Source organism: Mixophyes fleayi, chromosome 1 (assembly GCF_038048845.1).
Source record: "Mixophyes fleayi isolate aMixFle1 chromosome 1, aMixFle1.hap1, whole genome shotgun sequence".
Taxonomy (NCBI): Eukaryota; Metazoa; Chordata; class Amphibia; order Anura; family Limnodynastidae; genus Mixophyes; species Mixophyes fleayi.
In genome coordinates, this window is record NC_134402.1 from 241602741 (window position 1) to 241628558 (window position 25818).

The 25818-nt window shown below is 38.0% G+C and overlaps 1 protein-coding gene across 1 annotated transcript in view; it reads right to left on the reverse strand.

Moving 5' to 3' along the window:
• Positions 1-21715, reverse strand: part of SNX30 (sorting nexin family member 30) — a 44035-nt gene extending 22320 nt beyond the window's left edge. Inside the window, exon 1 of the mRNA XM_075208502.1 lies at positions 20991-21715. Within this exon, the coding sequence (XP_075064603.1) occupies positions 20991-21173 (183 nt within the window). The 5' untranslated portion in view covers positions 21174-21715. The remainder of the gene's footprint in view (positions 1-20990) is intronic.
• Positions 21716-25818: the final 4103 nt, after the last annotated feature.

Genomic DNA, 25818 nt, shown 5'->3' on the forward strand with positions numbered 1-25818 from the left:
AAAAAATATATGAAACACTTCAGTAAAAAATATTAATCATATTGCAAGTAAATCATGTCCTATTATACTTCTACATACTATTTCCAGGATCGTATTTACAAATGCTGGCCAGGCCCAGTTTTACACCATACCTTAAGATGGTCACTTAATGAAGAAGCATTTGACTTTGACAAATGGGGAATTGTTGAAGCAAGATTGTGAGGAGCTACAGTGATGAAGATTGCACAATTAGGGGGTAGGAAGAATTGCAGTCTCCAATATATTATGCCTTCCAGCTAGTTTAACCCTTTGGGGATTCCAGGAGCCTTTTCACGATATTTAATCCCAGTTCCCCCTCTGCTAAGTGTATTATCAAGGTCATTAAGCCTAGAGAATATTTATAGTGAATGGGCTGATAATGTGCTATCAGCTAACCTATCTAATCATCCGAGACTGGATTCACACTGGCATTAGTGCAATTCAACTAGGTCATTATTTAGGAGAGGGAGTGTTTTAATATTGGAGGCTAGTATTCTTATTTAAGTTACAAACCTAAAGTACCTCACTGACAGAAACACATAGTATATGTTTATACCAGTTCCACTAATAAGCACTAAAATTACATTTTTCTCTTTCCAGTCTGGTTAATACATGATAAAGTGTTTCATCAAAAGTTAACTCACATCACTATAAGTACATACAGATCAGAAGTAAGATTAGGTTCTTGGAAATTTCTGTTTACAACAATTTTATTTGTGGCATTTCAACATGTCTGCCATATCAAACTCATTTGAAAGCTACAAACACTACAGGAAAATATTACATTATTTAGACTTAGAATAAGGTTTTGTGGATCATCATGAATTAACATTCACATTTGCAGTAAACCCTTTTTCTTGGATTTGACCAGAAAATAAAAAAAGCAAAATAATAAACAATTGCAATCACTCATTAGGCTTAACTAAATGCTAATTGTGGATTCTCAGTTCAGAACTTTGAGGTGGATATTTTACAAGTGATTCAAAAAAACATTCAATTTAGAACCTATATGTACCCTACATAAAAAAAGGAATTATTTCAATTGATATGCTCAGCAATTTCCCTAAATTATTCAAAATCAATCTACATTGCTACAGAAACCTACGTGTATTAATATCAGTGGCTCCTGCTATATTCTTTATCTGCCAAACAATACATTTGACATTTCCCTTTTTCCTAGTGTTTCTGATGTCACAGACTGAATGCAGAGAATTCACACAACCTATAGGACAGGTAAGTGATTGGATGGGGAGGTCTTCTACCCAGCCAGAGCTGAGAATTTTTTTCGGTACTGCAACATCGCAGATTTCTCCTCACACCCCTAGGGGGGAGGGGCAGGGCAAAGAGAAATCCACAATGTTGCGGTACCGCAGAGTGATTTTGCGACCGTTCCGGAGGCACTCAATGCATAAGTTCCCCCATAGAATTTCCCACCTAGGAACGGACTGGCATAGGCCTCACTGGGAGTTTAAAGGATGTTCTCAGTTTTCTATAGTGCCCACTAGAAAGCTCTCTGTATTAAATGGTTGTCACTAGGATGCACTGGAATGCTCTCCGCATTGGACGGCGAACACCACGGCACTCCCAATTCTATGGCGGACACCACGTTACACTGCGCGTTCTATGGCGTGCACTACGATGTTCACTATTTTGTATAGCGGTCACTAGGACACCCCCCGTTTTGTTTGGCTGTCACTTGGATGGTATGGTGGACACTATGGTCCTCTCTGAATTGTGCATAAGACCCTAGAATGCTTGCTGCATTGTATATTGGTCATTAGGATCATGTTGTGGGTACAAGTAGGGAGATTCAATGCAAATTTATTTATTTATTTATTTTACACTGCTAGGGAAAATGTAAGTTGATTCCACCTACCAATTTCCCAATTTTTTTCCAGGGCTGCTATATGTTCACAGCTATCACCTATCTCTCTAATTGATAAGCCAGGTGAGCTAAATGTAACAATTAAGATGTCTTCCTCACTGACTTCATCCCACTACAGAACACTGTAAAACAAAACAAAGATCTGATGCAAATGGTACAGCTTATTTAATACATTTAATAAACAGACACACCTACCCTGAGTCACAAGGGAGAAAGAAAAGCTGCATATAAATATTATCTTTATAGAGATATAGGGCCTGAGTCATTAAGGTGAGCAAAGCAAAAAAACAAGGAGTAAGTTTGTTCCTGGACAAACCATGTTTCAATAAAAAGGGTGCAAATTAGTTTTTTATTTCACACAAAGAAAATACTGGCTGCTTTTTCATGTAGCACACAAATACTTGATAGCTTTATGTTTACACTGAAAGTTAAACTTGATCTAGGACATGCCCTACCCAAACTATAAATCTGTCACCACATTTTAAATTTACCTCCCCCTCCAATGCAACATGGTTTTGCCAAGGTGCAAAGTTACTCCTTTTTATGCTTTACTTTCCTTAATAACTCAGGCCTATAGTTTGTGAATTGATAAATTGTCAGAAGATGATGAATTGATTTTACTACATAAATGCTTATGATGTATCACAATAATGAATAAGTAGAATTCTATTTTTAAAATAAATATTATATAAGTAAAACACTAATAGTTATGTCTTAACTACTTGACAGGACTCATGCAGGCAAGTGTCATTTAGACACGTCAGTCCTGCATCCCTGTTCACATTTATATGTATGCGGGACTGTGTTGGCCCCTTTTCCATCTGGCTCATGTTCAAGTCATAGCTAGATACTTAAAGACCCAGTAACCTACAAAATTGTAAATCATAAGGTAAGAAAAAAATCCTGGCTAGAAAAAGACCTGCGTCTACTAGATACATTTCAGGCTGGTAATGTCAAATCTAAGGGCAGCAACAATAATTAATATTGCAACATATTTAGAAATGAACAGCACATTTCCAGGCTCTGTAAAAAATCATCAAAACCCTTTGGGCTAGGTTTGCTTGTACACCCATTTTAATGGTATTTGAGCTGTTGTAGGTGAGATGCCAGATCTTCCAAAAATAGACTAAACACCCACTTATTTAAATATAACCTTTGTCAATTATTCAGTCCATTAAACAGGAGAAACATAAAAATATGTGTTAATTGTTAAGAATAATTAATGTATCAATGTTAGGGAGTGGAATCCACTATTAAAAGTGTTCCACTTTAAATACAATTTATAACAAATTACCTCTAGTCTGCATAATATTACTTTGATGGGGGTACCTAGCTTTAGACCCTCACCCTTTTCTGAATTTAGCATGGTCCCCACACTCATAGCAGCGTCTTGTTGTAATTACCTTACAAGCAGATTATTTAAAGTAGAAAACCACTTCAATTAAATGGGACAGATTGTGAAGCCTCCCTTAGGTTAGAGGAGAACCATTACAATTTCCAGCTCTATCTAGCTATTGTGTCATACATTTGGCAAAAAAACACCCATTTATATCACCTTAGTAAACCTCTATTCTCAAACTCAGGGAAAATAAATGTACATCATTGGTTAGACATTTTCAAACTCTGTGAAAGTCAGTAATGTTATGCTTAGGATGCAGACTGAATTGACCATTAAAAAACATTGCTACAGCCAAGAAATTATGGTCATTTTATGTATGTTCTACTATGTTTATTTTTAACTTTCATTTGAGAAAACAAATAGGTAGATATTTACAAATGTTTTATCAGACAATAAGGAGTATAAAAAAATAATAAAAAATTGAACCACTGACTTACTCTGTCTTTTACACATAATTGTAAGACTAACTACCTAGTTTAGCAAGACACAAGAAACACATTATTATTTGACAACATTTAAAATCTCTGATAGTTTACTTTTCTCATTGTGTGAGTAAAGAGAAATCGAGTACATTTTGAAGTGTAAAAAGACTATTAACCATCATCAGTGCCGCTTGGTTCTCTCCACAGCCTGGTGTAAGATTTAAAAAGGTACAAAAAAATATCAAACAATTCTGTGTTTACAGTATGTAGACTGGTCTTTCATTCAGAGACTCAACCTGATTTTACCAGGTCATGAATGACCCTGAAGTACTTTTATTTTACCAAAACCACGTCTGTATATCAAAGGAAAGGAAAGCTGTGAATATGTTCCTGGGTAAGTACACTGAAGTTTCTGGATGCTAGTTTCTCAATCATTCATAACCCATTTAAAATATCAAATAGAAGGAAAGAGATACCAGGACCACGAGTGAGGCAAAAGGAACCACATGGGAGAGCAGACCCAGGGAAAAAGCTAACCAGATGCCCGGGACAGATCCTGCAGTAAGACGCATTGGGTCCGATTCATTAACGTAAATCCCGATACGCAACATAGTTTGCGTAAAATTGCTATGCGCATGCTCAGAGAAGGATTATATGCCAGTGAACACAGGTGCATTCAATTCCTCTTCGAACGCAACCTTACAACAGCCTATGATTTGAAGGGCGGAACAGGGGAGAGAAGGGACGTATGCAAGTAGGCAATAATTGGTAAGGGCATACCAAGGCTGAGAGAGAGCCCACACATCCATCTGATTCTAGTTCTGAGCGTCTCTGAGGTAAGTTATTTTCATCTGTACCACTTGCACCAGCTACAGGGCAGGTGTAAGTGCAGATTGATAGCAGGGCCGGTGCTAGGGTCCTCGGCGCCCTAGGCACAATTTCAAAATCCCCCCCCCCCCCCAGCACACTGGGTGTAAATGTTCCCCTCCCCTCTCTTTCCTTGCCTTAAAGGCGACTCCATAAAGATGCTCCTCGCTGCTGGGTCCCGTCCCTCACTGACACTGTCGGGCCGTGATGATGATGTCACGCCCGACAGTCAGTAAGGGGAGTGGGAGTGGAGGAGAGGAGTCGGAGGGACGGTCCGCTCAATCAGCTGTTGGAGGGGAGGGCGGCGGTCGCCATCCATGGCCCCTTGCTCCTTCCCCCTCCCTGTGGATTCATCTGAAGCTGTGCGGCAGCCGCAGAAGGTATGCTCAGCAGTCGCCGCACAGTATTAAAGTACAACAGTAATTAAGTACCATACTTCTGTGGCGACCACCAGAGCCCTAATGGGAGTGCCGGGCCTGATTGATAGTGATAACGGTCGAGTATGTATGCTAGAACATGTGTTTGCAATTAAAAGTAACAGTAAAAATGCATATTATGTACAGCAGACATTAAGGGCCAGAATCAATTGACCGCGATGTTCATAAGCACATTGCGGATATGCATTTTTACCAACATTACGGTAAAAAGTAACGCAGATTTTTGCTCGCACCTCTATGGGACACAAGCAGAAATCAGCATTACTTCAGTAAAAGAAAAAGGTGTCTCGCAGCCGTTCCGGATGCACCTTGCATATATATTTAGGGAATTGAATCTGCCCTTAATAACATCCTGATAAATGTATTTCAATAAAAAAAAAAAATCCCCCCAAAATTTATTTTTATGAATGATTATATTATTAACCTGTGTTAATGTATTTTCATCTGTGCGTTCTGATGGGACTTTATATTACACATACACATTATGTATCCTGCAGTGTTTTGTGTCTGTCTGCATAAGATAAGTGCCATATAGGCAGAGCGTACTTATACCCGTATTCTACTAGAAACGTTTCTACAGATTCGCTTGTACTTGAAAATGGACGAACTTGAATGCAATTTCCGTCCAATTTTTAAAAAAATGCAAATTGCATTAATTTTGCGCTTCTTAATGAATCAGGCCCAGTGTATCTGAAAAGGATTTCTTATCTATCACATATAAATATGCTATATTAATCATAGAAAGTGATTTATACTTATACTTGTGTTGGGCATTTCAAACCTCCTCTGTAATCTACAGCTAAAAATATTATACAAATGAACAATCTGACATCTCCGCTACATAGAGAGGTGAGCAAGTTTGAAGGTAAAATGCATAGCAAATAGTTTTAATAATTATGTAAGGATTTAGCAAAAAAAGGAGTTAATATGCTTTTTGGCCACTTAAACCAACAAGTCACAATCTAACCCACTAAGTGGCTGACAATGCAGCAGAACAAAACTCTGTACTGTTAGGTTTCTTTGTATCATAGGGAAACATGGACCTACATTGTCTTAAACAAGCTGTGCAAACCCAGTCACACAACATACAATATATTTTCACTGACTTCAGTATAAGCATCAACGGACAGCTGTGTAATAGGAAATGGCTGTTGACAAATTGATGCATGTAATCATAGCAAAAAAACTGTGGACGTTTTCTAATGTAAACTGTTGCAATGGACCTTGAAGTTACCACAACCAAACAAACTTTCTGGTCCTGTACCGAAGCAAACAGACACACGTTAAAAGTGTTAATAAAATTTCCATCTAAAATGACGTGCCATGGAAATTTAGAAAAGGCATGGAATAATTTTCTTACCGTGCATGCTATGTTTCTGATGCCAATCAGACTTGTAATTAGTAGAGAGCAAAGGATTTGTGGCACATTTATTTTTAGATATACTGCTCTCATGTGGGTGACATATTGTTTAGTTCCCAGCAGCTTTTATTTTTGCATACAGAGAGAAAATGCATGAAATATACTAAAGGCAGTCATTTCTCACAATCCCTACAAGTAATAACATAATTACACAGGAGAGCTGCACTGCTGCTCTAGGATTTATAAAGCGATATACGAAAAAAATAGTAGTATCAGTATTCATGATCATATTACAGTGTTGCAAATTATTGGAAAGGTGTAGTAATGAATTCAGACAGGGATAGCGGAATTGTATACACACTCAACTTAGGCCCAGTAGAAAAAATTACCTGAGGAGATTAAGGCTAATTCAGTTATTTTATTATTTTTATATTGGTGTCCAGTTACCTTTTATATAAGGAAAAAAGTAGATACCCTATCCTTTAAGGTGCAACACTGCTCTATTAACTTAGTGTGAATGCAGAGATTATTTTTGTTTCAGCCTAGCCAGCAGTGTCAGAACATAGAAACATAGAATTTGACAGTACATAAGAACCACTTGGCCCAACTAGTCTGCCCATTTTTAGCCTATGCTAATCTCCAAACCTATAAATACTGCTTTTTTTTTTTTTTTTTTCTTTTTTTTTTAAGGATAGCCTTAGGTCTATTGAAAACATGTTTAAAGTGCTCTGTCTGCTGTATTAGCTTCTACCACCTTTGATGGGAGGCTATTCTACTTATCCACTACCCTTTCTGTAAAAAACTTTTTCCTCAAATTGCCTCTGAACCTACTTCCTTCCAGTTTCAGTGCATGTCCCCGTGTTCTAGTACTTCTCTTCCTTTGCAGAATGTTTCCCTCATAGATCTGGTCAAAACACTTGATATATTTGAAATATTCAATCATGCCCCTCCTTTCCCTTCTCTGCTCCAAACTATATATATTAAGATATTTTAGTATTTCTGGGTAAGTTTTGTGATGTAGGCCATGCACCATTTTAGTTGCCCTTCTTTGTACAGTATTATCTAATGTATTTATGTCCTTCTGGAGATATGGTCTCCAGTAATGAACACAGTATTCTAGATGAGGCTGTACCAATGACCTATACAGTGGCATTATTACTTCTTTCTGCTACTGATTATTCTCTATGCAACCAAGCATGTGTCTTGCCTTTCTCATTGCATTGTTACATTGCTTAGCTGCCTTTAAGTCACCTGAAATAGTGACTCCTAGAACCCTTTCCGCCTCAGTAGTTTCCATTAAAGTGCTGTGAATACTATATATAGCCTTTTACTAACCAAGTGCAAGAGTTTGCATTAAACTGTAGATATCACACTTTAGACCAATAATTCTGTTAATGGTGTTACCAGCACCCCCTTTAAGCTCTTTTAGTATCCTTGAATGTTTCCGACCTGGCCCCATTGATTTATCCCCTTGCAATTTTAAGAGTTCCGCTAGGACCTTCTCCTTTGTAAATATACTTGTATATACCTCATTATTATGAATATACATGCAACTGAACTCTGGTCCTTCCACTCTCTTTCGGTAATGAATACTGATAACTATGAAGATTATTTGCTTTTTCTTTGTCTCCCTCAACAAGACTCTCACACTCTGTCCGATTGATACTCGTGGCTTTGTTAAACATAAGCAATTGATGGAACCTTAAAAAGGAGTATTTTGCCTCCTCCACCATGGGACATAAGGGTCAGGCCTCATCACAAAGTGAAGGCTGGCAGCAATGGGGCCTGTAGAAATAAAGGATAATCAGAGGCTCCCAGATACTAGTGTTCTCCCTAGAAAATATTGCCAGCCAGGTGGCATTAAGTAGTAGCCGGGTGGGAGCAGTTATGATACGTTGGTCAGACTAGTGGTCAGTGGTCTAACACACACTGCTGGCTGTAGTGCTCACATAGTGCCTGTTATAATAGGAGAAACAATGGTTTATTCTATCATAATACAACTCTGTAAAAACAGCCAGGTGGAGCTCCCGGAAAATAGGTGCTGGGGAGAACACTGCATATTTAAAGCAGCATTATTTGCCATAAGATGTTAGGTCAGGTGAATGGGTCTACAATTTTGGAGTGATGGAATGATTGAGTGGCAGTAGTTGACAGAAACTGTTTACTAAATTTACTAAATAAAATACGAACTTGTAAGTAGTAATAAAGAAATTGTGCAATTACACTTTAAATTAATAATCACAAAACTGGTTAATGAAGCAATAAAATTAAAAATATTTATGTAAACCAAAACTGCACAATTGTTATATGTTCACCTTAAATTAAAGCCCATTTCAGATACAATGGTGCTAGAAATTTTGCAAACTCTTTCTGTATAAATATGACCTTAAGGGGCATATTCAATTGTCCGGATTCCCCGCCGCGTTAAAACTACTACCATTATTACGGTAATAGTTAGCTGGATTTCAGCTCGCGGCTCAGGGAGCTGCGAGCTGAAATCCAGCGAGAAAACTACCGTAAAGACGGTTTTTCGGCAAGATTTTTGGCGTTTCCGCCGACAATTGAATATGCCCCTAAGTGTGTTAAGATCTTAAAAATTGATACTAAGGGGAGCTATATCTATTACCATTAATACGGTAATTTTAACCCTGATTTCTGCTCGCGGCAAAAAGTCGGCATGTAAATTACCGTATTAACGGTAAATCTGTGCACAATTACCGTAACATCGGTAATAGAGAGCAGGCTGCGTTACTGTAAAAAGTAACGCGCCCAATAGAATTACCCCCATAGAATCCAATAAATCATATAACACACAAATTATATACTTTTTCATGCATGTATTGATCAAAATGATCCAACATTCTTTGTCACAAAAAGCATTTGAATCTATGTAACCCCACTGAGCAGCAATGACTTTAATCAACTTCAAAAGGTAACTGTTGTGTCAGTCGCACACTTGGAGTTGGAGGAATTTTGGCCCATTCTTCCTTACAGAACTGCTTCAACTCAATAATGTTGGGGGCTTTCTTACACGAACACCCCAAATCATGTCCTGTGCAACAATTTGTTTGCATTAAAAGGTCTGAGCTTTGAATAGCCATTCCAAAGAGCAAAAATGATTCTGTTTCAACCACTTTTGTTTTAGACTTCTGTGTGTTTAGGGTTGTTGTCTTGATGCAAGACCCACCTTCAGTTCACGGTTGGAAACCCTGACATTCATTCATAGCTCCATCAGTGATGGCAAGCAGTCCTCAACCTGATACATTGACATTACAATGGGGTTCTTTGTGATCTCCCGGATGTTTATATGCCTGGAATGAGTATGTGTGTTGAAGACCAGTCTTTGGTAGTGTAGACTCAGGTTTATGTTTTTTAAATAGGGGAGGGCACCCAATATCACACCTGGTTGTCATCCCATTGTTTGACACTCGTTACTCTAACTATTCTCTAATTAAACTGATGATCCTAGAGCAGTGTTCCCCAAACCTGGTCCACAGGGACCCCTAGGTACATGTTTTCCATATCTCTTTGTTGGAGCACAGGTGTAGTCATTACTGACTGATACATTCTGAAAGATCCACAGGTAGTATAATTATTTCACTTGTCACCTGGAAAACTGCACTGTTACTGGTCCCTGAGGACTGCATTTGGGAAACACCGTCCTAGAGGTTCACACACTTTTTTCAACAAAAATTTAAGGTTCAAGTATTTTATTCAATGAATAAATGAAAAAGTACATCCTTTTGTGTGTTATTTGATTTATTGGGTTCTGTTTTTATGACTTAGATGTAAGACAGATTTAAGGTTACATTTATGCAGAAATTCAGAAAAATCTAAAGGGTTCAAAAACTTTCTAACACCAGTGTAAATGGGGCAATGAGACACTTGTCACCCCAAGCTAACATTCACACCACATGCTATTAAGTGAGCAGGACTGAAATAGCACAGTGAAGCAGGTTTCCTTTACACTTAAGGTTCTCAAAAAAAGTGCTACATCTGTATCTTTGCTAATGCAATTTAGCTGCATTAAAACACTTACAATTATGTAACTATCTGCCAGCCAAACAATTGTTAAACCACAACAGGGTTTCTACTTTCAGCAGAATTCATATTCAATTCCCATTCAATTATATTATAACATACTATTTACAGACAGGCTATGAACATCAATAGACAAAATGATAGAGAAATAGAAATGGGGAATGATAAAAGTAACTATAAACAATCTATTTTTAGAAGAGGGGAATTTGTCAGTGTTAAGTCAGCTAAAAAGTGAACTTGTGTCTGGGAGACTTGTCATGTGATTGAAACTTTTCTTGCAAGGATGCACCTTGGAAAAAGGGAAGTTGAATAGATGAATATTTTTAGCAGACTGCACAAGATTATACGTTATCAGAACAGAAGGCTGTCAACGCCTGACCATGTAACAGATAAATGAAAAAATATAGGCTAGCACTCTGTGCAAAATGTGAAATTAAAGAATTGCACCAATGAACTGTAAAAAAAAGCAAAAAAAAAAAAAACACCTAATAAAAACCAAAAACTTTTCTTAAACAAATACCGACTTCAATGTCTAACCACTATTAACTGTTTTTTTGTAACTTCGCTCTAAACACACACACACACGCTCGCTAATCATTAATAAAATTATAAGGTACTTTAGAAATTCAACACCTCTCATAGAAGTATGAGCCGTGCTGGGAAAGTGGTATCTCACATAGGATCATGCTCATATTCCACAGGTCTTACATAAATAAATACAAAGAGGAGAGTTACAACTGCAAAAGAAGTTAATTACATTCCCCAATTTGTTTTGTATGCAGTCAATGATTTCCTTTTCCTCTCTTACACAATTTGTTTAAACTCATGTAATTGAGTCATGGTTTAATGCATTCACATGTGAGCTTTTCTGATGTAATTTTTTACTTGTAAATACACTGAAATGTAGTTTAAGACCAACAGGATTATTTGTTCATATGCATTTAAAGTGTTCCTAAACAATTATTGGTAGGATTTTTTTCACTATTAAAGTGGGTGTCAATTAAGATTTTAATTGTAACAGTTGTATTTATTGGTACCAACAAAATGTTTATTTTCTACCTTAGTGACATTTTTTTTTGTCTGTATTAAGCTACTCAATATTTAGCTTATTTGAGCCAGATGACAACTGATCTGAGCTGTCCATAAAGGAGTGGTTCCCGAAACTAGACTTTTACATGTCCATGGATTATTTGATTTTGTCCTCAGCAGACAAGTTTTGTGAATACTGTGCCGTCTGGGGTGGTTGGCTTGAATTCAAACATTCTTCATTATATGGCCATTGGAATGCTTGAGGTTCTACTCACCCACACCTCACCTGATTACCATCTGGTTAGAACTGCACATATGATAACCCTTCAGGGATCATGCCCCGGCTCTCCCCCCCCCCCCCCCCCTCACCTCCCTGACCATCCATCCCCTCTTCTCCTTCCCCCATACCTATCCCTCTACTCAGCCTAAGAATTGATTGAGCTAGGTCAGGGGTAGGACACCTGCGGCTCTCCAGGTGTTGTGAAACTACAAATCCCAGCATGCCTTGCCACCTATCTGCTGCTTATATACTGGCAAAGCATGCTGGGACTTGTAGTTTCACAACACCTGGAGAGCCGCAGGTTGCCTACCCCTGAGCTAGGTCTTTGGCGACCTACAGATAACCACTCCATGACCTGCGTTTACAGTTAAATTGCTTTGAGTTGTATCATGGTAGTATGTTATTGTTGGTGGACGTCCACCAGAAGCATTTGTACCTCTTTGTTTCTGCAACCTGCCTAAGGTTTTCAATAAAAACTGATTGTACAAAAAAAAAAAAGTATTTCCCCCATCTTATTTTCTATATTGTTGCATATTATTCGCAGTAAATGTTATTTTTTATTCAAAACCCAGTATTATTTCAAAGGGCTTGTGAAAAATATGCAATAAAGCAGGGGGCAATTATGTCTTCACAACACTGTAGAGGGACATGGACAGGTAGTGGAGAGAGCACAGCATTGCTCTTTCGGACTCAAAAGTCCAGACACAAATAACTTGGGTGTGCTCTACTGCATACGAAAATTGGAGGAATAAAAGCAACGCACATATAGTTGAGCAATTGCTTTAGCTTAAATTAAAAAAAAACTGATGACATGACTGAAGTCCAGTTTCAGTTCAATGTGTCAAATTAAGATTTGTTTTTGTCTGGTTATAGCCTTTAAAACAGGTATAAAATAATTCATGAGATCAGTATAGAAAAGACTAAAAAAAACCAAAACATAAACACCCCTTTTCAGGCACTCGCAAAATACAAATATCACAAAAAAGTAGCTAGTTGAAAGGGCAGTGCCAACTCCTTCTAAAAAAACCAAACAGTACTAAATTGTGATGTTAAATCATTATATACTTATATGCCAGAATTTATATAAAAAAAAACCCCCGAAAGAATTAGCTTATTTCAAAATATTACTTTAATAACTTAATATATCAATAATGATAACATAATAAACCATATATTTTGAAAACAGTATTTACCAATCTTAGATTAAGATACAAATGTAAAATACATCGTCCTGTATATAAATAAAGCTGACCATGCTGAAATACTCAAGCAGTCCACTGTTTAATATTTCAATATAAAATTTGCCATATACAAATTATAATGATTTGACCACACAATTTAGCACTGTTAGTTAGGATATGTTTATTATTAGAATAAACAAGTACATTTCTCATGTAATTACTAAAAGTATAACTTGATGAACCTGTTCTAACATACAAAGTGAATAGTGTGTGGAAAATGGTAGTATGCCAAAGTTGTTTGTTTTTTGAAATATTAGTTGACAGTGAACTTTTAGACATGTTGGAGAGAATTCTTGTTAAATATTTGTTTACCTTCTTAGTTACTGGGAAACAAAATAACCCTGTACAAAGTTTACAAGTACAGTCATCAAGTAGACATTAGGTTATAAATAGATGTTAAAAGTAATGAAACTGAAACCCTGGGTCTGCAGGTGAGACTTCACACATTCATGTGTTATGTGATAGATATTAAAAATTGGAGATATGGGAACAGTTTAGTAAAGTACAAAACTCTCTAGTGGGTTGTATCAATTCTATTAACACTTGCTTTAGGCTCATTATGTAGAATGTGCTTTTGATCAGCCCCATTTTTACCAATAGAATCTATTGTAATAGTAGTATGCATTAAAACACGAGAAAAAGAGCATGCCACATTAGAAAAGTTTAAATGAAGCGTTCACATTTTAGAATGCAATGGTAAGAATACATGAGACTGACCATCTGGCAGAAAAGAAAAAAAAGAAAAAAGAAAAGCCCCATATTATTTCGTTACTATAGAACAGTGAAGGCGGCCCCAGCATGCCTTTTTGCCTGCATCCCCTGGTGTCTGCATCACATGAACTCTTCTGAGGTCACGTAGCTCATCTAAATAGAGCAGGGTGTGCAGTAAATGTGGGAGCATTTTATGGGGAAAGTTTGGAGCAAGTGGGGGCATCTGATGGTCATTTTGGTATAAGCATAACTCCCAACACTTGGGCCTGGGGAGTGTTCAGCATTTTTTTGAAGCGGTAGACTGCCCTGTTCTCTCCTCCCCTCGAAGCACCTTCATTGCTATGCATATGCCACCTGTTCATCGCTGCTCTGCCATGCAGTGCAGCAGTGAACAGACAATACCTCCCTAATTTTCTACTGATCGGGACAAAGCTGGGATAGTGGGACAGAGCACTCAAATCGAGGCTGTCCTACTTAAATCTGGATGGCTTGGAAGGTATGGTGTAAGTGATGTTGGGGTACAGAGGTAATTTTGGGGCTTTTTGATTATTGAGATTAAAGGTATTGGATGCATGTATATTGCATCAGCATAAATCAATTTACCATTATGTGGAATTTACGATATAATACTATACTCATACACTACATAGAAATACCACTTAAAAATATCAAGAGGAGCAATGTTACTCTAGAAAATAAAAATGTAGTGCAACCACTTATATGGACTGGCCCAGCTGGTACAAGGGAAATTCCCAATGGGCTCTATGATTTGATGCCCCGCCCCTTAACAAGAAACCAGGGCCTCCACAACTTACAATCCACGCCAGTTTGAGTGCGGGTGGGGTGGTACACTGCACCACCCCAGCAGTCGTTAACTATGTGTGAAGAGCTCCTCCAATTGTGGCTCAACGTACACTGTGCTGACACTAGCCTTAGTCACGTGAAGCCGAGTGTCAGAAGAGGGTGTGCTCAGCCTCATGTTTCATCCAAATGGCTCAAAAACAAAAAAAATAATATTGCAATTACTGCTTTACTAAAAATGTTGATTGTACACAAATGAATAAAAAGATGTACTCTACACATATCAGAAGTTTTATATAGAATACAAACAAATATAATGTAAAATACATACGCAATACTAACATGGTATTGAATACATCTCAATCTCCTGCCTGGCAGGATTGCTTTCAATTACAAAGATAAATGTTTAGGTCACTTATATATATTTAAATTAAAATACAAATACCTCTTACTAGGTAGAACCTCCAATATGCTTTTAAAAATATTTGCAAAACAACATGTTTAGAAAAAAATGCATTATCTATAATATAAAAGCCTAGTGGCGTGTGTTAGTCTGTGTGTGGGAAAAAAACAAAACCAAGCTGCAGCGCCACCTGCTGGGCAGAGTTATACACTGATCTACTAAATTCTTAGGGGCATATTCAATTGTTAGCGAGACGGGTGAAAATCCCGCGCTCAAAAAAAAAAAAAACCCGCGCTCGTTTTTCCCCACGCTCAATTCAATTGTTAATATTGCATTCACCCCCTCGCGCTCTATTATTGGTCCTAGCGAGTTTGAAATGAGGAGTGGTTAAGGCAGTCATTTTAGTATAAAAAATGAATGCAAATTAATTTAATCAAGAATGGCCCCAGCACTGCACAAGAGAATGGGCCCCCACACTGCAATCAAGAATGGCCCCAGCACTGCACAAGAGAATGGGCCCCCACACTGCAATCAAGAAGGGCCCCAGCACTGCAAGCAACAATGCCCCCCCCCCCCCAACTGGACAGCAGATTAAAAGATTTTACAAGGAGGTAATTTTTTTGCCATTTACAAACATTTCTTGAACACTGGCCAAGCATGGACATTTGTAAGGTACAAATATTTGTGGCACAGTGGGCAAGCCGGACATTTCTTCGAAGGTACAATAATTTTTTGGACTTTGCGTAAATGAGTGTGTGTAGGTAAAGCATCATAAAACTGAGGATTTCGTCCATGGTGAGTATTTTGTTTTGGGGTTTTTTCAATAAAAATCTATGGTGTACATGAGGGTGTTTACTGTATTTCTTGGGGTTTTATTATTTTTAATAAAGATTTGTGGTTGGAATGAGGGTGTTGTGCTTTTTTTTAACATTTTACTTTGTGGAACTACAGATCACAGCCAGCCGTGGGTGTAAGAGCATGTTGGTACTTGTGGTTCTACAAGTGCAAACATGCCCTGGGTGCCATGGGTACGCTGGTGCTTGTAGTTAGACAAGTAGCAGCATGCCCACACTATTTAGGCCAACATGGCTGGCTGGGACATGTAGTTGCACAAATCAAAATTTGTTTTTTACATACAAAATCCCCATTTATTACCCTACTACCCACAGCCCAGGGGTAGTAGGAAGAGCCCTAGTGCTATCGGCACTGGGCTGGGTGTCCCTAGGGGGGTGGCCCGCTTACATTTTTCAGCGGACCACACTCCTTCGGGAATCCAGGCCAGCGCTGAACAGTCTGTGGGTGTTTAGTCATTATGGCCGTGGGACCCAAACTGCGTCCCCGTCCCCCCCCCCTGCTATAGTGCCTATCACCCCGGCTGGTTTGCCTAGTGCTGGTTCAATTAAAATAGGGGGAACCCTACGCCAAATTTTTCAAAGATTTTAACTCACACATCAATAGCCTGCCAGCACTAGGGCTAAGACTAAATAGAGTGGGGAGCAAACGATTTTGGTTTTAATTTAAAAAAAAAATTATTAATTATTATTACACTTTTTTAAGTACTTCTCAGTTTTTAGGTTATTTTTATGAACTTTTACACCTATTTTTTCAGTTTAATGTATATTTTTCTTAACTTAATAAAAAAAAAATTTCTTTGAGCAGACCAAGGAGGTGCGAGATGAAACAGCAGATTTGCCTGTTTCACACTCAGCGTTAAAAAACAATTGAATAGCTTTTTCCGCTGAGGGTTCGCATCCAGCCTATACTTTAACATTGACAAACGGTTGGAGCGCGATAACACCGTTTCGGTAAAAAAAAAAAAAAGATTAGAATTGCGGGAGAAGTTTCCGCGCTCGAAAATAAGGAAAAATAGCCAAAAAAATTACTTAACGCGCTCGAACTTCGAAACTCGCTAACAATTGAATATGCCCCTTAGTGTGTGTGGGGAAAAAAAAACTCAGAAAGGGCTGAAATTTGGTATACTAAGATGTTTTAATTTGTTAATTTAATTTGTTAATTGTTAAAAGTGTTTATAAAGATTTAAAAAATATATATATATATTTCTTGAAGGAGAAGTGACAGTTGGGAGTGGTTGGTGGTTGCCGGGGGTGACAGTGGGGAGTGATTGGTGGTTGCCGGGGGTGACAGAGTGTAATACTCAGGACCGCTGAGAGAGATCCCTGTGTCTGGATAGACATCTGGATAGATGTGGCGATAAAGATGAAGGATGAGGTGATGGAGAAAAATGATGAGGTGGTGACATGTGGACAAAACCACGTTAATAAAGGGCGCTTGCGTCGGGAAGTAACGCTCTTCCCCTGAGGAGGCCTGGGCTATGGCCCAAATGCATGACAAGAACCTTTTTAACACCTTAAGTAGCTTGATTTGACTAGAATGCATGAGTATCATGCACGGGTTAACTTGTAAAATATAAGAGATTAATAATATAGCTTGCAGTTCCTTTGATTGATATAAAAATATATAAACCTATAAAAGTAGACCGAGGTTGCTGAATGGGACTTTTTACAAATAAAAGCGCTACAACTCTTACTAGTAAAATGTGTATTATAGACATAAAACAGGAAAAAATAGAAAATTTAAGATATTCAGGTGTAAATAGGTCAAAAAAGGGACAACAGAGAGGTAAATACTTATTGCTAACTAGCGTGATTTTATGTGAATGACATTAGGAATGTTAGTTCTGCAATCAAAGAGCAAAGCAAGCACATGATGAGACCAGGAAAGTCTGTGTAAATCACATGTTTAAAGAACAGATAATGTATTTTCTCATAGCTGACAAAGCACAAGATAAAACAGACTAGTATTATGAATAATTATTGTGGTCCAGGAAAAGGTTGCACCATGTAAAGATAAAACACAATAAAAAGATAAGCGTCCTGGTAAATAAAAAGTTGTGTTTATGGAAAAGACCTATTCATACATTTAAAGACCTACTCACTACACAAAACAGAAAATTATTTTTTTGGGTGAAAACCAATCAGCTAATACAATACTACTGAATTTTACTTTCCTGGTGTCCAGCAGGTTGCCCATTATCTGTAAGAGACCAGCAATGATTTTCTTTTAACAGACAGTGGGGCATATTCAATTAGGGTTCCGGTTTGCGGGATCGCGCCGGAACGGGCCGCGAACTTAATCCACGTTACCGCAATAACGTGGATTTTCGTTCGCAGCCCATAGGGTTGCGTACGAAAATCCGCGTTATTGCGGTACCGTAACACCGGCAATAACGTGCACTTTTCGCCGTAACGCGCGTTACCGCAAACCTAAACCCTAATTGAATATGCCCCAGTGTGTTGTCAATCCTCATCACATGAATAGGAAGTACATGAAGGGGGGCTTTAACTACAATATTGCATGTTTGAAACAAGCAAGCGGCATAAGAAGTGAGCAGAGCATCGCTGCACTATTACAGACATCTGGGAACCTGACATATGGGATGTGCGCAGGACTCCAGGAAAGTAATATTCAGTATTATTGTTTATTTAACAGACTCCAACTCCTCCTTAATAAATATATTCATATTTTCATACTTTGACAGAACTTAATTGTGGTTGAATGTGTTATAAACTATACAAGAAGCTATATTCATGCAACCACGCTAATATTTGTCATAAAGGAGAAAAATGAAAAAAAGCTTTGCAAAATATTCAAGCAACTGAGGGCCTAAAAATGTTTAAGTAAACAAGATTGAGAAAAACATAAAAACAAGTAAAGAGCCAAAGCCGGATTTATAATCTAAAAGGTTTGGGCAGCATGGTGGCCTAGTGGTTGGCAATGCTTACTCACAGCACGGGGGTCATGGGTCTGATTCCTGGCATGGCCCTATATGTATAGAATTTGTATGACTCCCCTTGTTTGTGTGGGTTTCCTCCAGGCGCTCCTGTTTCCTCTCACACAGTCCAAAAACATACTAGTAAGTTCATTGGCTTCCAACAAAAATGGACTACAGTGTGTGTGTTGCAGGAAAATTAGACTGTAAGCTCGATTGGGGCAGGGACAGATGTGAATGATTCCATAGAATAGCAGCTGATCATACCTAAAATGGTTTATGTCTTAACAATGACTGCCTGTTGGGATTTTAAAGATTTAGGGGGGAATTCAATCGTAAAATAATCTACGCCAGGTGCCCTTGGAACGGAAGACAACTTGCATTTTTTTGTTGTTGTTTTTTACAGAAGTAATGCTCATTTTTGCTCACGCCCCATAGTGGTGTGACCAAAAATAAGCGTTACTTTTTATTGCAGAAACGTTAAAAATGCTCCACAATTGAATCTGTCTCTTAGAGTTATCTGTGTACAGATTAATACAACAATGCATATGACATTTTATTCTATTGAATATCTATTCTGCTACAAAAAAAATTCATTTAATTACAATATTCTGCACCAGAGCATGTGGAGGAGCAATGAGGCCTCATTTGTTGATAAGGATAGCAGCATGTTGCATTTCCATTAAGACCTTAATTAGCAAGCAACTTTTTAAGGGAAGGGGAAGTACCTCATAGTGCAAAAAAGAAATTGCAGTATCTGAGTTTTATCTGGTTTGAATACACTAGTTAGGATTTTACAGGTTTGTTAGATATTTTCCTTAAAATGTTCAAACAGATATTCAGTATGAACCAATGTTGCTGTCAAGACACTTATAAATTATAGTCCCAAGTTTTCTGTTTTTCACAGGACAGTTCTGATTTAGAGGAATTCCTTCACCTGGATCACTATATATGGATGCCAACAATTTGACTGGATACATTATTATATCATATTTAAATAGAAAAAGAATGCACAGGTATTACTTATTTTAACTTTCCTTACTGAATATTGTATAATAAGAGCATCAGTTATTCAACATAATGAAGATTTTTGTCTTGCTTCTTTCATTCAGATAAACTGGAATAGTAGCTGTAAAATCCAATGGATCGTGTTCTTTGGGACCAAAATATTACAAAAGGAAAAAAACTTGTATGATATTCGGAAGAAATGAACTTTTAGCAATGCACTAAGACATCATTTTTTTAAAAAATATGTATGACTCACTATATGATTTCCCTAATGCCTGTTGGATTAAAAATGATCAGATTTTGGGCCTGGTTAGAAAAAAAAAAAAAAAAAGCACATGAAGCGTATTTGCTTTTCACAAAAACAGGAGTCCTAATTATAAGGTGCAAATTAAGTGAGCTGGGAGATCTATATTTTAGACCATTCCTCTTAAAAAAAAGTCTATCTTCCCAATTTTTCTTGGCTGAGAGTTTTAATATATTAAATTTAAATAAAACATATCAGTGCAATAGGAAAAAAAGAAATTAATCAAATTAATTAAATCAAGAATTAAGTGAGAAGTTCAGGTAGTGCTGTACAAAAGGCATATCAAACATATTGCATGACTAGTTTTATCAGTATTTCTTAATCTCTTGGCACAACACACTGCATAACAAGATATTTAGTAGTTTCAACTATAACACCCTTTAAATGCCATCATATTTATTTTCCAAAAAATTACTGAGAATCCTTATAGTATAGTTAGTCACCAATAGAACAGCTGTTACAAATGTAATGTATATTTTGTAACAAGATATGAAACACAAAAACAGCTTTTGGTCATCTAAAATAGATAGTTGTTACTAATGCAGTTTAAGAAAAATGTTCTGATCTCAAACAATGTAAATGTCAAATATATTTGACCTGTGCAGCAATAGAATATTTGTATGACCTAAATCAACAGAATTGGAGTGAGATACTTTGTATATTGCACATAAAGGTAAAGTATGTCTATTTTATTTGGATGTTGCTTTGACATGTGGAGAATTGCATTTGTATGTTAGAACACAGGTGCGTCAAATATAGATTTAGTGCATTTCATCAATACCTTAAACCCAATTAGTGTTTACATTAAATATGTTTGCACAACCATACACTATGGAACCTATTTGATGTTTTGTTTATGTAGCAGGAAACAGACAGAAAATATTGCTATGCACAGAATAAATAATTCAGAGGCAAGTGAAACTAAATCCTCTGTATATTACAGAGAGTGTCCTCACAGGCAACTGTTGCCACCTGAATAGATCCATTTTCTTACCTTGTCTGCTATGCTGCTGGGTTCAGTGTGAGGTAAATCTGGGCTAGGGGTGTCAATGACAATAAACCCATCACCAGCTGCATCTTCTTCAGTCCCAGGGGAGCAACTCAAAGGGTGCTTAATGTCATGTAGGGACTTCTGCCCAGAGGAGGGCAAAGATTTAGGAGTATTTGAGCCTGACATGACCAGGAGAGACTGATAAAAATGACAGTCTAATCTCAACACCCAGGAGCCATTGACACGGAGCCCGCTGGTTAGGGTGCTGACAAGGAGGCAGGGAAAGAAGACGGGGAGGGGGGAATAACAATAGGACCTTCAAATCTACCGATCCCTTTATTTTAGCACCTATATGGTAACATGCAAAACAAGCCTCCTCTACATTATTTAAACTCCTGCACCCCGTTCTCCCGCGTCCTTACATGTACTCCAGCCTCTTCTGTTCTGCACTCCTATCTCCTAAAACCCTGTCCCCAGTTTCCAGCCTCGCTGAGCTTTGTTGATCCCCAGGGATTGATCAGGAGGTAATGTACAATGTAAACACAATCCCTAATAGCTAAAGCCACTCTCCCCCGTTATAATGATAGTAATAACAACGATGGGCGCAGTCCATAGGAAAAGATAGTTGTAGCACTTCAAGCTTTCCAGAGACTCCTCCTTTTTCTCTTTCTCTCTCTTTTTTCCTCCATCCCGATTTTACCACCCTCCCACTCTCTGTGACTAAGAGGAAGTTAAACCTCAAGCTATGATTCCAGGAAGTGTTTTCTCTATCACTGCTCTTCTACAGGAAGCTCGCACTCGCAGTAACAACAGTGTACATCACATTAGCTTTCCTCAGACAACCGAGGTTGTACACTAATCACTGGTGATATACGTTTAAATGGTTTGTTCAGGTGGTCCCCTAATACTGTAAATGGAATATAATTACAGTATGTTTTTCTTTTGATCATGTATGAATGGTAGGTTAAATGTAGAAGCATAAATGATTCTGCCTTATATAGCCTTACTTTTATGTCTCATTTATCAATATGAGCATAAACTGAAATATTGTTTTGTCTGTTGCATCAAAATGAGGCATCAATGTAGAACTGCGTCACACAGCTAAGTTATTAAACATAGCACTGTACTGATTTAAAATAAAGTTGGACACGTTTCGGCTGAAATTCACTTGACTGTGGTGTGTCTTGAAAACAGTCCTCGGAGACACATTGTGGGGAATTCAATTCCCCCCGAAGTAGCGCAGCGTTAAACCTATTACCGTTATTATGGTAAATGTAACCTGTCTTTCTGCTCGCAGCTCCTTGAGCTGTGAACAAAAGGCCGGCGTTGAAACTACCGTAATAACGGTATTTAAGCGCAATATTACCGTAATAACGGTAATAGTGTGCAGGCCACATTACTTGAAAAAGTAATGCAGCCTGCGCACAATTGAATTCCCCCCATTGCGTCAGTTTTTACTAAAATCTCCACTCATTTTATCACGCGTCCCATAGAGATAAGAGGGAAAATTAGTACATTTCTGTACCGTATTGATCGGTAATATGTGCAGCTGACACGGAAGCGATGTCTGGCGACAACTAGCGGTCATTTGAATTCCCCCATTTAAGCAAAAAATGCAGTGTGCTGTTTCCTCCACAGGAGGTAAACACCTGAGCTCTCGCTCCATCCACTCATCTAGTGGACATAGGGGTCTAGGACTTATGCGTTACTTCTTCTACCAATCTACGATGTTACAGAACTTAACAAATTGCAGAAGAGAAGGCTGCTCATTTGCCTTGTGTTCTGGTTATCGAGCCGCTTGGAGCATACATATTCCTTTCTCCAAATGTTGAGTGATGGTTGGCAAGGAAGAATACAAAATATCACCTTTCACAGATGATCTTTTGTTGATTTCTCCCCACACTTTACTCCACAATTTATACAAAACCCTATATACTTATAGCTGTATATAAGATCAACTATTCCAAAATGGTGGCTCTCCCCCCTCCATACGTTACCCACCTCTACTAGTCTCTTAGCAATTGATTATAAGATTGCATGGAAACAAATATGAAATATCTTGTAATTAAAATATATTACTAGCAGCGACCCTCTATGAAGATAAATATCCACGAGTTCTAACTGCTATAAAGACTAGTTTGGTCTCCTGGAGAAGATTGTCAATATCTTGGCTAAGGAAAATAATAACAAATAAACTGACCCTGCTCCTGAGAATTCTGTATATTCTGTTCCTATTTCAAACACTAACTGTTCAATTACTTACTCCATCCTAGATCAATTCATAAATGGTTAGTGTGATTTGTTTGGAAGTATAAATCAACAAGAATTACTTTTTTCACTCTCTTGTCACCCAGAGAGGAGCCAATGGCTTCCCCGACATTGGACACTACCTGGCCTCCGATCTCAGTCAGGTGGTGGCTTGGATCTCCCCAACACAAGTGCTAAGGTGCGAGCACTTGGACTTTTATTACTTTGCAGGGTATCTTCAATGGTCCATTCTAGACATACCAGACAAAATGAGACCAATTACCTCTCATACACACCCAGTTGTTAACTTTTCATGCCGGATCTGGGTTTTAATTTGTCTATCTTCCTATGCCCATTTATGGAATGAACCTGACTTCATTCTTTTGCAAAATATGGGGGACTAAACAACTTACAACAAAGATATGACCTGGAGAAAGGAAGAGTACTTTTACATTAGACAGTTTATTATTTTTCTCCCAAGAAGATCTTTTATTGCAGCCTTTAAACAAAGGCATGTTAAGCCTCGCTGGCAACCAAGCAAATGCTAACCCCTAAACATGAATATTAATAGGAAGCCAACTTGGGCAAACCAGCAGATGAGGAGACTTGGACCATAATTAGCAAAAAGGTAGCTAGATCTTCAACCTTACCTCTAATAAAAGAGAATTTATATAAGATTGTCACAAGCGCACTGTGACGAAATGTAGTATATCTAATGACTGATTGTTATTTTCTGTTGAATCTGTGTATAACACTGTAAATATTTTATGTAACCTTTCAAAGTGTATTTTGTTAACGGACCTGAGTCTGACCTAGGCAAGTGTCAATGGTCTTTTGAAAGTAGTTAGGCCCAGAGACAGATATCTGAGTAGTTTGTGTATGCAGAGGAGTTGGCAGGCAGAAAGAGCAGAGCTGAGAGATTCTCTGAGGTGTCCAAACATATATCTAAGTGATAGATAATTTACTTCGGAAAGCTCTGTGACATTTGGGAGATCAATCTGTCTTTATTGACAAACTAAATTCCTAAGGTGGGTGGTGAAGAGTCAACAAGAAATGGTTTAAAAATCCCTTATTTCAGACATCAGATTGCCCATTTCTTTGAGGAGGGTCTACCACGACTGAAATGTGTCATACTTCTCAATGTGTACTCCTCACACTCCAATTCCTGAACTTGTAAGTAGGGATTCTGGATTTATTTCCTATTTTATTTTCTGAAACTCATTTGTGCAAACTATTGTATGTCTGTTAATTACCTTTTTGTAAATAAGCCTTGGAAACATTTTTCAGATTAAACATATTTTATCTAGCGTACTCTCCCTGATTCTTTATGAACTTATAAAGCCCAGGGAGGCTCATGCTACATATGTACGTGATTTAAGTGTGAAACATTAATAAGTGGTTCTGGTGAACAAAAGAACACCAGAATAAATTGTTTGTGGTGGCAGAAAAGGTGTATTCGTTGTTAATTAACTAAGGTAACACCAGTCATGGTCAGCTGTACAGATTGCTGTATCTGAGACAGGCTGGGCGTTCGTATCACGCACTCATAGCATCTGTGATTTGAATGTTACTGCCCTCACCTTTCACACAGCTTACAGATCTAGGTGAATCACCCCTAAAACAGTTCTCTCATATCTGTAGACACTTAATCACTGCCACTACCTATTGTATTATGGCAGTAGGTCCCCAAACTCTATTACACAAATGTACACACTATGCTCTTTGATAGTCAACAAGTTAACATTTCACACCCTTTTATTCAAAGGGTTAACATAGCCTAGCAATACTTTTCCAAAAAGGCTAATGGATTTGTTAGAGTAAAAAGGACAAAACTTATCAAATTTGATGCTTAATATACAAATATACAGGGCATTGGGTTTAGTAAAAACATATAATAAAAGATTTATAAAGTAAATGCAATAATAGAAATGACTGACCATTCCCCAGAACATACAGGGGGTAGTTTACCCATGTTCTCCTGGAGCAGTGTATGTGCTAATATGGGGAGGAAATTCACACCTGGATGTGAATCATCGTCTCTTCAGAAATAGTCCAAAATTCTTATACCCATCAACACAGAGACATAATTCCCCATTCAAAAAACAGATCATTTCCCACACAATTGCATTTTAAATATGAAATAATTAGGCAACATGTCCAGGACAATTGTGAGGACACCGGGGTTAGAACCAAAGCTCACTAGATACCCTGTCCTCTAGGTTCACAGGTCACACAGGTAAGGAGACAGGAAAGAAATAATAATCCCTTTTATTAAACAAAGCGTACACACTTAGTAAAATACAACAGTGCTCCCCAAGGAGAAACTTGTTCCCCCAAATATATCAAGTGTCAGAAAATCACCACTGCAAGTAAAAACTCCCCAACAAAGTCCCCAGCAGGTAACCTCCAAGCACAGAGTCCTAGCAGGCCCAAACTCCTGGTAATAAAATCCACAGCTGACAATCCAAGTGGGCCACGGTTTCTGATCCTTAAGGTGGGTCTGTGTATCTTGCTGATCCCAGCCGCTCGGCCAACTCTCCACCAGCTTGGTGGGACCCTGGGTATAGTCTCCCTACCGATGTAG